Genomic DNA, 12,931 nt, shown 5'->3' on the forward strand with positions numbered 1-12,931 from the left:
CTGCTTCTAAACGTCTTTCTGCTGACTACATGACCACAAGAGCAATTTTGGCACCTGCTTCACAGAAGAGTATTTTGGCAAGGTGTCGGTGTCGTCATCCCTCCCCCCCGCCATTTCAGATATCATGACTGGTCAATTCACACATCTGGAAGCACCCTGAAGGGTGGCGTGACAGTATGTTGATTGAGTCTCAGCATGTGATCAACTGAGGAGGTGATCGGGATGGGGCCACAGCATCTACCTTACATACAGAAGATCCCAGTTGCCTACCCTGGTAGGCAGCTTCCTATGAGTGCTGCAAAACATACTCAAGCCCTGATTTTTTCAGTGTGTGTGGTCACTGACCATAATTTTAAAAGATGCTGAGTGAAAGTCAATAAGTAAAATAAATATATTTCATCAAACTGTTCCAGGAAACCAATGGCTCAACCTGCAAGATGCCAGCTACAGTGATGATACATAAATAATCAATATCCACATGCTGTGGAAACAGGGAGGTAGCACACATGAAAACAGTGGTATGATTGCTTTACTGCATGCCCAGTCTCTGCCACCATATTAACCCACACATAATAGTGTTGTTTCTGTTGCTGAACAAATTGGCCCTTATTGGTTTGACAAGCCTCTCTTCCTCCTCTAAAATTTGGCATAACCACTAACATGGACAACCTACTGAAGGCTCAAGTTCATGTTTAACTGCATGATCTTCCCGTTTCTCAACAACCTCAACGCACAGGATGAATGTTAAAGAGGGGTTTACCTTCTCGCCAAGATATAGCTCACGGATTGTCATCATGCTCCTTAACATGTTACATTTTCCAACTCCGTTACAAATGCAATGGGATCGACCTGTTTCTGCTGCCCTGCCAATGGTACCATAGCTTTGTGTGTTTGTGGAAGGGCCATGTTGTAGTCACAACGCTGCGTGGGACTGTGCCCACTGGGAGTCCACCGCATGATCCATTTCTTTTGTGGCCTGAATCCAATTTATTCTCTCACCCTCAAATCTCTGACATGAGAGGCTCCCATGGGTTGCATCTGGCAGTATAGGAAATCCCCCAACATTAAACATTTGGATAAGTCTTGAAATGGCGCATAAACAACCGAGAAGAAGCAGCGCAGAGGGAAAGGCACAGCGAACAACCATGCAGATGATTTTATGCAAGAAGCTGGGCCTTGCTGATAATACTGAATGTTGTCTTAGGGCTGTTTTGCATGTGAGTGTGTGTAGGTGTAGGAAGGGGCTCTGACAAATGGAAAATCTAGCTTCAAAGGGTGGCACTTCAGAGCAAATTGGCACATAATGGAAGGGACTCTTGTTCTGTTTTCGTGCTCACTGCATGGCTGACACTGAAGTTTGCTCCAAGGCTCACGAGTCATACGGGAAGAGAGTTGGGAAGCTTTCAAGGCCCCTGGTGGGTGACATAGGTTTTGTTCCTAAGGGGAAGGTCCTCGTAACTGCTGGCACAAGGGTGGGGCGGAGGTTTCCAAGGGCAAGCCCTGCTGTTGGTATCCATAGTTAACATTCCCACAGGGGAAATGGCGGAGCCTGAACAGAGGCACTTCCTTAACACTGGCCGTCAGTGAAGATGGTTCTAGAAGAAGGGAGGAGCTTGGTAGCCTTCCAGTCACAATGCTGGGCCCCAAAGTACAGTTTCCTTCATGCCCTGAACCTTCCCTCTCAGTTGCCTCTTTCTCCACCTGTGAATTGTTCTTGACAACTGGATTCTCTGAAAACCAAGAGCCATACGTCGGGTTCCAGAGGTTGGTGGGCTTGTTTCTGGAGCCCCGGCCTTTATGAAGCTCTGTAGTGGGATTGGATTGGGCATATGCCATGTTGACATGGCCTCCTTCCGAAGGTGCCTGTGTATTAGCACGGACCGATGGTTCAACAGCAGGTGCTTTCACCAGAGGGTTTCCTGCCGAGATGGCTAATGCCAGAGAGGTTGGGGAAGGCAGAAGTGGCTCAGCACCCTTTTTGTCTTGCTGTGGCAACACTAATAGAGGAGGCATTGCTCCAGGGTCTTCAGGGCGCACTGGGACCTTTTCATCTTCTTCAATGCATGGACCATATTCCACAGGTAAAACAGTGTTGATTACATCGGGATCCTAAAGGGAAGAACAATGAGGATCTCAAAACATTGTTTTCCACTACTTGACACACAGAAACATTGGTGGAATTATCCACCTGTGATTCACAGATTCCTCCTTTCCCCATAATACTAGGACTTGCAGTCACCACCCAATGGAACTGATTAGCAGTAGATTCAGACATACTTCTCCACACAATGTGCAATCAATTTGTGGAATCCAGTACCTCAAAATGTGATGATGGCCAGAGTCTTAGATGCTTTGAAAGAGGATTAGACAAATTCATAAGGGCCACAGCAATCAACCGCAGTGACCACAACAGTTAACTTGAACCTCCATCTTTAGAAGCAGTATGCCACTGAATACCAGGTGTGGCAGAGGGTCACAGCAGAACTGTTGCCTTCAGGCCCTGCTGGTGAGCTTCTCAGAAGTGTAAGAGAGGATTTCTGACAGTCTTAGAGTGAATTTTTTTTTGAATGGGCTTACTTTTGTGTAATGTCATTTGCACAGCTTGCGTACACGCAATGTTGCTGGGCAGACGTACCATTGCAGCGTATGTCAGCCACTACCAGCTGGGTGATCAAAACCACAGCACACAGGGAGGGGGGCATTTAACTCTTTCTTCTCACATGGTGCTCCCAATTAAAATATCCTCTTTTCTCAAAGCTTGCATTGGCATCAATGGAAACTTCCATATGGAGTCAAACAACAGCTTTATGGGAGGGGTGTGCTTTCACTGGGACCATGGAGCAAGGAGAAAGGGTTAAATGGTCCCTCCCAGACTACTGCGGTCCAAGCCTGATCTTCCTCCTTGATGACTCAATTTTAATTAAAACAAAAACAGAAGCACACATAACATGTTAAGGGCCAAACCCTGTGTGAGGCTGAATAACTTTGGTCTGAGAAATTCTGCATGGCAGCAGAGAAAGTCAGTTGGAAATTTACACAGTGGAGGGGGTGAGCTGGGGTGGACATCTCATGATCTGGATGTCCATCTCTTTGGGAAACAGGTAGGGAGAGGCTATCAGCTCATGCTGGGAACTCATCGTTATGTATTGATGCATCTAGTTCTAGAACACACCCATACAATGTGGGCAGTCTTAGTGAGTTGCGAGGCTGCTGGGCAGCACAAATGGACCAGAGACTGGAAAAAGTATGGAAACAGCTCCAGATTTGCACCAACAAGTGGCAGTTTTAGGCAAACTGGTTGTACATATGAGGATAGTTGATTAAAAGGTAACAAGGAGAATATATGAGAAAATCTGGAATCCTTTTTAGGTCATTTTGGGGATGCTCTATCACCTTGGACCGCAGTGCCTGGTTAGAGGAATTGTTGGCTTGTGGATTCCCTTTCTCTTTCCCATGGTAGGAACAAGATAGGAGGGAGAACAAAGGTATAGACCAAGCTGGGTTCAAATCTCTTCCTGCCTGTATTGGCACCAGTGGCCGGCTGGTGCCAATACACTGCCTTCCCCTCATACCCAGCAGAGCTTGGCAGAATCTGAGGTAAAGCAAGCCATTGAGGAGGAGGAGGAGGAAGAGGCGGCAGAGGCAAGGACTTGCATGGGGTGCATATGATGGAGACCAGTGTTCCCTGTAAGAAGGTATCCCAGATGTTGTTGACTACAGCTCCCAGAATCCCTAGCTGCAGTGGGCTTTGGCTGAGGATGCTGGGGGTTGTAGTCAAGAACATCTGTGATTTTCTGTTAGAGGAAACACTGATGGAGACCCAGTCCTGGAAGGCCTTTGCATCTCCTGAGCCTCCCCTAACTACTGCAGATCATCCTTCTCTCCTCAAACTCTCAGGTGCAACTTGCCAGAATGAGACTGGAGAAGGAGCTATAGAGCCAGAGGGAGAGGCGAGGAGGGTCAGCTCGGGTGATTCAGGGCACCATATGCTTTGTATTGGCTCTCCTCATGGGCAGAGTACAGAGCCCCTCTCCCTGTACCACCTTCTTTTAGACCAGGTCTACTCAACTCTGGCCCTTCTGCAGCTGTTGACCTAAAACTCCCATGATCCCTGGCTATTGGCCACTGTGGCTGGGAATTATGGGAATTGTAGACCAAAAACAGCTGGAAGGCCGAAGTTGAGCAGTCCTGCTTTAGATACTTGCTGACCACAAAAAGGAAACACAATTTCATCATATTGATGGGCACTTCACTAGAAGCCTTTAATGACTACCAAAACATTTTTAACCTGTGGTCTAGCACAGTTTCTCTGCTACTTCAGCAACATTTTGAAAGGTTAGTAGACAAACTTTAGAGCACACCCACACCCATTCACCCCATATTAAACTTACATAGTTCAGACATATTTGTTGCAGTTTTGCCTTCTCTAGGAGTCATTTCACTCCAAAAAGCCACACCATAGCATCAAACCAGTATACTTCACGGCAATTCTCACCAGCAACAACAAACAACTACCTCTTATGACCAGGGAGATTTGGTAATCCACAAAACTATATGGGAAGAATTTTCATCTTCTATTTTAAAAGGATTTTGGCATCCCTTTGAAGGAGGCCTTGCTAACACTGTGAGAAAGACAAAGACCCTATCACCATGGTTGTGCTCTAGTTGGCTTGACTCAGAGATTACTTCGCGGGGACTTTCTCCTTTTGTCATTGGTCACAAAAGACGAGAGAGCCAAATAGACACAGATACCTGGGTGCAGTATTCAATCCTCTCTAGTATTATGGCAAAGTTTGGCCTGTCTTCGGGCTGGTGTTGCCAGCACTGGGTCATTATTCGATACCTACAACAGTAGTGGAAGAGAAGATGATAAACAGCAGATAGGGAGACAGGGGGATTGGTTTAATCAGGGCTGCTCAACTTCAGCCTTCCTGCATATGTGGGCCTACTACTCTCACAATCCCTGGCTACTGGCCACTATGGCTGGGGATTATGGGAGTTGTAGTCCAAAAACATCTGGAGGGACACAGCTGAGCAGGCCTGGTTTAAGTAGACACTCAATTTGTCACAGAAGAAAGGCAGAAATGGGAGGATAAATGGAAAGGATAAATGAAAGGATAAATAGATAGACTATCTTTCAATCTAATGTCTTCAATCACAAATCCATTTAAACCTAGACTGAGCTCACGTCCCCCTTCTCTCTTCCACAGCTTTGTGAATGAAAGCACCATCTTGCTCAAGTTAAACAGCTGCTAATGACATCCCATCATTTAAAAAAAACCACCACATTGCATAATCAAAGAACCTGAGGCCACCGTGCTCAAGGGCCACGCCTCGTGGCCCAGCCATGCCCCATGCATCTGCATCACATGCACAGGGCATGGTTTTGCTCGCAGAAGGGGCTGTGCACCCTGTTTGTAAGCAAAACCCAGCCAGTGCTGCATTTGCAGCACAGCTGGGAGCGGCTCCCCCTGCCTTTTAAAGGCAGGGAGAGCCACTCCCTGCCACACTGCAAACGTGCCACTGGCTGGATTTTGCTTATAAACGGGGTACACTGCCCCTGTTGCGAGCAAAACCACGTCCCCTGCGACTGACATCAGACACTGACATCTGGCATCAGCCACAGGGGACGTGGCTAGGGGGCCCTCGTTGGTGATGGGCTGAACCAGGGCCGCTGGCCTCCCTACGCTCCTGTAATCAATCATGGAGTATGTATTTTTATGGTATGCATTTTTAATGCAAGCAACTATGCATAAGTCAAAATAGTGGGGTGTACATCACTAGACAAACAATGAAGCTGGTGCTTTCACCATATACTGGGAAGGAAAGCAAGAGTTGCCAATGTCACCTCAAAGGAATATTGGGTTGGCCAGCAAGCTAACTTTTTGCATTTTTGTTGATATCATTGGAACGAACACAACTGATGTTTTGTTAAATGGAAGCCAATGACACTAAAAATGGGTGAAAACTCAAGTACTTAAGGTGAACTGTTAGCCAACTAACAGCAGTCTGGCTCTCCTGAAAGGCAGGAAGGAATTGCCTCCTGGTTCTCTTGGTAGGTTTCCCTTATGACCCAAGACAAATCCACGAAAAGCTCATAAGGTTCTTCCTTGCCTGCTAGCAACACCTCTCCAGAGGATGACCAAAGGCTCTTTCCTGATCAAATAGTACACTTTGGTGGACAAACAGGGAAGCCAGCATGATGGATGCCAGCCAGTCAATAAAGCATTTCCACCTGGTCATCACATGGTCACATTTATCTACCATTTTCAGATAAGCCACTGATTGCTTGGAGCTACTGCTAATACAATGGAAATGGAGAGTCTGTATTTGTCAGCAGGAAAAAAACGGTGTCTCATGCGTAGTTGAACTATATGCATAGCAAAACTGTTACAAACTTATTAGGGATGGAGATTATTTACATTTTTGGAACTGGGAAGGTGCTTCTCCCTCCTTACATGGTCAGCTACCTCAGCTATGACACCAGCTAGTGGTTAGTACCTACTAAAATGGCTCTGACTGCTAACCTAAAATAGCTGACCACTTCAGCTAATGACAATATCTGTGGTGGTAACTGGTGAAATATGTGACAATGTAGCTAAAAGCAAAAAACGTTGCAGAACAGAGAGCTCAAGACATAAACTGAATTGCACAGATGAAGTGTGTAGGTCCTTAAAAGTTTCATACACAGGGCCAGGGCAGTTTTTGGGTGGATCCATCCTTCCTCCACTTGTTACGAACTCCAGGACCTCCTGGTTACTTTTGCTGGGGTAGGGCATATATCCAAGAGAGAATATTTCCCACAGCAGCACTCCAAATGACCTGGGGACAGAAGAGCAAGAAAGAAAATCATGGGTGTGTAGACCAAAAAGTGTGCAAGGATCTCTGGACTGAGGCCAATGCATGGGGAAAAAAAAACCCTTGGGGCTGCTGCTGTGCACTCATAGGCCACCTGATTTTTGTCACCTGTGAGCCCCTTCTGATGTTGCTTTCCGCATTATCAGAGCTGCAGCAGCACTGTGACTCATTCCCATGTTGAGTTAGCAATTTGAGATATGGCAGGAGCAGGGCTGGCATCGCTGACCAGCTGCTGAGGGCCCAGAACCCCCTGAAAAGTCCTCTCCTGATCTTCGAGACTCACCTCTGTGTCCATAGCATCTGTGTGGCAGTGATTCTGAGTGATTCTCTCAGGACATGGAAGGAAGTCTGCTGAGGGCCCGGTAGTCTCCCTCACCTGTCTCCACCTCACAAGAAGGCCTCAGATTGATGAAGGGAGGCTCCGCCACCCTGTTCCTCCTCTATCTCCCTTTTGTGTCTCGGCTTTGGCTGCCAGGATGCCCTCATGCCGCCTCCATAGCCACCATCTTTTCGACCTCTGTCTCCTCCTGTCCTGCCTTAAATCCTTTCCTTTCTCTTCCTCAGTTATCCTTGCCTTGTTTCAATCAGCTGCAAATTTCACCCGAGTCGTACCAACTGCTTCCTCTTCTCTGTGTCTGCTGCTCTTGTCCATTTCCTGCTGTACTTGCCCCTTTTCTTCTGCTCTTTCTTCTCCTATCCCCACACCTGGGCTCTCCACCTCAGGCATCTCTAGCACTCCATCCCAGGAAGTCTCCCCGTGTTGCTCGGCAACTGGTTCTCTCTTCTCAGCCCTCACACCCTTCCACGTGGAGCCAACAAGCCCGTCTGCATCCCTCATGACTGCTGAGGTAAGGGTCGTGCTGGGAGCTATTTGGGGAGCATTTTGAGTCAGGGGTGGGGTCCCCCAATAGGCCCTCTGAAATCTGGGGCCAGACCTGGGTAGGGGACCATGTCATGGCTTCTTCCCACACCAGCATTGTTCCAAATCCTAGGAGGGACAATGCTGGTGCAGGAAGCAACTTCAGACAAGCCCGGCTGGATCAGACCAAAGGTCCCACATTCTGTTCTCCACAGTGGCCAACCAGATGCCTCCAGGAGGCCCACAAGCAAGGCATGGTGTAGCACACATCCATCCATGATGTAGCACAACCATATATGTGGTTGCTTGCCAGCAGCTTGCATTCAGAAAGCCACAGCACAGATTCTTGCCTTCTGGTGGAAGAGGCCTTACACTTCTGTGTTTGTAAGGGTTTAAATCATGTTTTGAATTATTATTATAGCAAGGGTAAACTCTATAGTCGATGATTCACGAACAGAGGTGTGCGGGAAGTCCACTCTTGTGTATATTGTAATGAATGACAATATTATTATTGTTAAAATCAATAAAAATCGAATTTGGGGAGAGAGAAAAAGGAAGAAGCCTTACACTGGATCCCACACTGCTAAAGGTAATGCTGGAAGGAGCCCTGTGCTTTTCAGAAGCAACACGGAGTGCTGCAGGAAAAGGAAGGGCCATTGCATTTGAAATTCCTGGCAGCAGGTTGCTTGTAAAAGGGATGGAAAATGCCAAGCAAGCCTACCAGGTATCAGTTTTAGATGTGAATATCCCTTCCATGAAGGCCTCAGGTGGCATCCACTTGACTGGCAGCATTGCACACCCTCCTTTTCTATAATAGCTGGCCCTGTGGAGGAGAAACAGAAGCGGACAGTGAAACAAACTGCAAAAAATTCCCAGTTGTGGTCCCTCATTCAGACACCGCAGAGGAGATGAGTATTAAATGCACAACAATGTAACTATGTACTTACACTCGATCCCCTACCATTCCCCACTATTGGCTTCAGAAAACCAAACTGGCAGCAGTTCAAATGCACCCATCTCCTTAAGTAAGTGTCACATTTCGCATCAACAACTATGTTCCCGTAAGCAGGATTCTCAAGCAACAGAAGGCCAATAAGATATGTGGAGCTGCTAAGCAGTCCCCCAACCAAGAATAACAGTTGTGGCTTGAGGCTGTGCCATGTGATGAAGTAATTCCACAGTCTGACATCGGGGGGTGCTGTATGGCCAGCAGTGTGACATTATGGATGAGAGAGAAGCGGAAAGCCTTGACCACACACTCACAGCCATTAAAGTCTTCCTGGCACTTTTTGCAACTGCAGAATCATTAATTCCAGCATCTTGGCGAAATTCCAGTTTGGGTAATTACATTCTTCTGACCCTTCCCCCTTCTTTTATATGCTGTAAACCGAAGAGATTTACTAATGACAGCGAGACAGAAGAGGACGGGGTCAACGCCAAGGAGGATGAACTGAAACTTGGGACTGGTGTTGTGACTGTACAGAATTGTCCCATTCAGTGTGGAAAGGCAGGGGGTGGGAGGGAGGATTGTGCTAGAAAGCGAACAGCCACACAAACAAGGTTAAGGAGAGGGATCTGGGGAAACTGGAATTAGGCCAGAAAGAATTGGCGGGAGGAGAGAATGTTGACTCCCTGGCGGATTTGCAAACACTGGAGAAGTCATTTGAGAATCACTCTGGCAAGAATCCTGCTCCCCCCAAAGTGGCACTAAAGACAAAAGCCAGCAAAGAAGCGAAGCTAGATAAATAAATTCTGTTCAAGTAGTAACCTTCCCCCCAGTGATGCTAATAATAAGCTGCATTTTCTTACCTGTATATATCCCGGGCCATCCCAAAATCTCCAATTTTAGCTATTCTCCCAGGACCTTTACAAGTCAGGAGGCAATTTCGAGCAGCAATGTCTCTAAGAAAGGGGTGGGGGTGGGTGGGGAGAGAAACAGGCACTTTAAGCAAGAGAAGAAATTTGGACTGGACAGATAGCTGTGAAACATTCAGACATATTGTGTACCCATGGAGGACAAACTGCTCAACACGTTAGAAAACTAAGGACACAGTTCCTTGATTATTGTCCATTTCCATTCATTGTTTTAGAAAGCCAAGAAAGGAGAATCAGCAAAACAGGATTCAAATGACTGGGGGAAACCGAATAACCATGAATAAACTTGAGAGCCTGTGAGGACCAGTCAAAAGAGGATGAAGGATGTATTTCTTTACACACTTGCCCAAGAGTTAAGGCACCTTATCAGTAGAACTTATAACTCAGGTTAATGTGCACAGGAATGCTGTCAGAGTTTAACTAGGACCTAGGAGAATTGGGTTTATACACCACCTCTTGTCCAAAGTCATACAATGAAACCCTGGCAGGTATTAGCTCTCAGCCTCAGTTTCCCATTTGTAAAGTGTGAATACATGTAATGGGATCCAACTCACCAAGGAGAAAGACAGAGTTTAGAGCACTCTGTAAAATCAACAATGAAGTGCTATGTCAAAACAAAAGTGCAAAATGGGAAGATTTTTAAGTATGCTGACTGACTTGACGAAGTGCCAGTCCTATGCTACACTTGCCATAGGAATGACAAATGCAATATATAGACATTGGCTGAGGTGCTCCCAGTGTGAGAAGCAGTCATTAGGTTCTACAGCTGTTGGGAGTTAAAATTATTCTCTGGAATTCTTCTCTTCTGAAGCACTGAGCCTCTAGGGGGCAGTAGTGCACAACCGTCCTTGCCAGTGCATTGCTCATTTACTTTGGTCAACCTGTTGCAAGTCAGTCACACATTCAGGGCATTGGGAAGAAGTCCCTCAACAGCAAATGCTTCTGCTCCTTACCTGTGAATGAAGTGGTTTTCTTCCAAATACTGACAGCCACAAGCAATGTCACGAGCCACATGAAGCAAGTCCAGCATGCTCAGGGAGGAGGGATGAGTCTAAGAAGTAATGCAATACACAAATACTTTGAAGGAGTGTTGTCAGGTTAGCTTCAAAAGGTACCCATGAGTAGGGACAGTTCTAAGTAAGGGCTTCCAAAGGGGCAAGAAATCTAAACAGCCACACTGCCAGCTGGAATCTGGTGTGTGTCCTAGATCTCTTGAAAATCTCAGGTGACATTTGTTCTAAAGCAGCATCTTTTCAGACTTAGAAGGGCACTGACAGGTTCTGCAAAGAGTCGAAAAACCACAGGGGCATCCGAGTGATGCTTTGAATGGTTAGGGTGTGAGGATCTTCAGCCCCCTTTGTGATGATGATCCCTTTATGTCAGGGCTGCACAACTTTATGTGCTCCATCTTTTTTTGGATTACAACTTCCATCATTTCCAGCCACAGTGGCCAATAGTCAGGGATAATGGGAGTTGTAGTCCAACATCTGCAAGAGGGCTGAAGCTCTGCAGCCTTAGTTATGTTCTGGCCACCCCACTCAGCCTCCGCGCCCCCAACCACTGCTCACAATTTTTTCCAAAGCCTGCAACCTCCAGGCAAAAACGAAGCTTCATGAAAGATGGACATTATCCTAAATAGTATAGCTATAATCAAATGTGCATTTCTAGGACTCCCCCTCCCCGGGCTTTTTAGTGAAGAATATGGATCCCCTGAATCTACTTCCCCTGAATCTAGATCCCATTTCCCTAATGGGAGCTAATGGTTGGGATATATCGAATTGTTTCGCTTGAGTGTATGCGAGATTCTGGGAAAGATGACACTCCGCTCCCCCAGCGGAGGGGAAAGAGCTGATGTAAGGTGTAGGTGGTGTGTGTGTGTGTGTGTGTGAGAGAGAGAGAGAGAGAGAGAGAGAGAGAGAGAGAGAGCGAGAGAGAGCGAGCGCATCAAGGAACAGACAAAAGAGGAGAGATGAAGGCACCTTGAAGCACGAAGGGATCTTTCTCTGGGAATCGGATGCAGGTAGCAGGTCTACTGCCTGGTAGGAGTGTGCATGCTGATTGGCTGCACTTACATATTTGTAACAAAAGTAAATAGCACATGTCACATGTCTCCAGTGCTTTCTCATTCAAAGGAAATCAAAATGCAAGCCGCAGCACTACCCTTGGGACTTCTCACTGCTTGGGGAAGTAGGGAGTGTGCAACAGTAATAAGAGAAGGAACATAATATCTGTCTCCGTTCTCCACTGCCCACGTTAATGACTGCAAACAACAGAAGATATACTCTGAAGCTCTTCTCAGGATTAGTGAGAAGAGCTTCCCCGAGGTCTGCGGGGAGAGAGGGTTTTCCCAACCCTCCCTGCAGACGATCCCTTACCATTCCTTGGGCGGGAGGATTGCCCGCCCAGATGAGTGGTGGTTTTCCTGTGGGCCACCTGTGCCTCACCTCGCCTGGCTGCTTTGGGGGTCGGGTGCAAGGAGGTGCCGCTGTGAAGCGGCCCACCGCCCGCAAGCCCAAACAATGCACTGCGCAAGGGCGTGATACATTACTGGGAGGCCCCCCCCCCGCAAGTGTGCCTGCTGCGGCTGCAAGCCATCATTTAACCCAGTGTTTGGGTTAAGCGGGCTGCTTTAGCGGGCTCGGCTCCTAGCAGTTCTCACGCTCAGCAGAAACCAGGCTGGGCTCCCTTAGCCCGGTCTCTGCTGTGCGTGTGCATATCCTCAACCTGTGGTATGTCCCTGTAAGGGCAATCCACTTGCAGAAAGAGGTTTGCTGTTTCCAAGTGCAGATCACCCTCCAGATCAGAAGTCGGACCTTGTGTAAGCAAAAGTACAGGCCATCCCCATCCCTGCAGCCAGCATCCATGTCTGCCTGTGAACTCTCTGGTGAACTGAGAGCAAGAGTTACATCATGAGCTGGGTGGACCAATGGAATGACTCAGCAGAAGGCAGCTTCCTGTGCTCAGCCACACGAAGTATACCACGTACCATTGTTTTGCTGTAATGTTAAGTAACTAACATTTAAAAAACACGAATAGTTTGGGCACCTCAATGTGCCTTTTTGCAATATAATCGTTACTTAGCATTACATTAAAACAGCCTTAAACTACATAACAAAATGGAGGTAAGAAAATAATAACAGCAACTCAAATTCTCTAAGATTCAGCCAAGTGGAAAAGTACAGCTTCCTGATAAAGAATGTAAAAAGAACCTTGCCACCAAGTTGATCCAAAAAGTAAAGACACAACAACATAGCATAGCTCAGATGGTTTTAAAAGAGAAGTAGACACATTCATAGAGGAAGAGAACTCGATCAGTTTGTCTTTGTCATTATGGCTATG

The 12,931-nt window shown here is 46.9% G+C and overlaps 1 protein-coding gene across 2 annotated transcripts in view; it reads right to left on the bottom strand.

Annotated features, from left to right (window-relative positions):
- Positions 1 to 12,931, bottom strand: part of LOC128349761 (ALK tyrosine kinase receptor-like) — a 134,090-nt gene that overhangs the window by 7,549 nt on the left and 113,610 nt on the right. Inside the window, exons 16-21 of one of the 2 annotated variants that reach the window (XR_008318981.1) lie at positions 10,546 to 10,643; positions 9,527 to 9,619; positions 8,439 to 8,540; positions 6,688 to 6,822; positions 4,753 to 4,843; positions 761 to 2,109 (exon numbers count right to left, since the gene is read on the bottom strand). Coding sequence is in view for 1 of the 2 variants with exons in the window: in XM_053306674.1 (XP_053162649.1) it covers positions 1,438 to 2,109; positions 4,753 to 4,843; positions 6,688 to 6,822; positions 8,439 to 8,540; positions 9,527 to 9,619; positions 10,546 to 10,643 (1,191 nt within the window). In the remaining variant the exon portion in view is untranslated. Of the gene's footprint in view, positions 1 to 372; positions 2,110 to 4,752; positions 4,844 to 6,687; positions 6,823 to 8,438; positions 8,541 to 9,526; positions 9,620 to 10,545; positions 10,644 to 12,931 lie in introns of those variants that run through there. The other variant, XM_053306674.1, reaches the window with a different exon arrangement.

Source organism: Hemicordylus capensis, chromosome 1 (genome assembly GCF_027244095.1).
Source record: "Hemicordylus capensis ecotype Gifberg chromosome 1, rHemCap1.1.pri, whole genome shotgun sequence".
NCBI lineage: Eukaryota > Metazoa > Chordata > Lepidosauria > Squamata > Cordylidae > Hemicordylus > Hemicordylus capensis.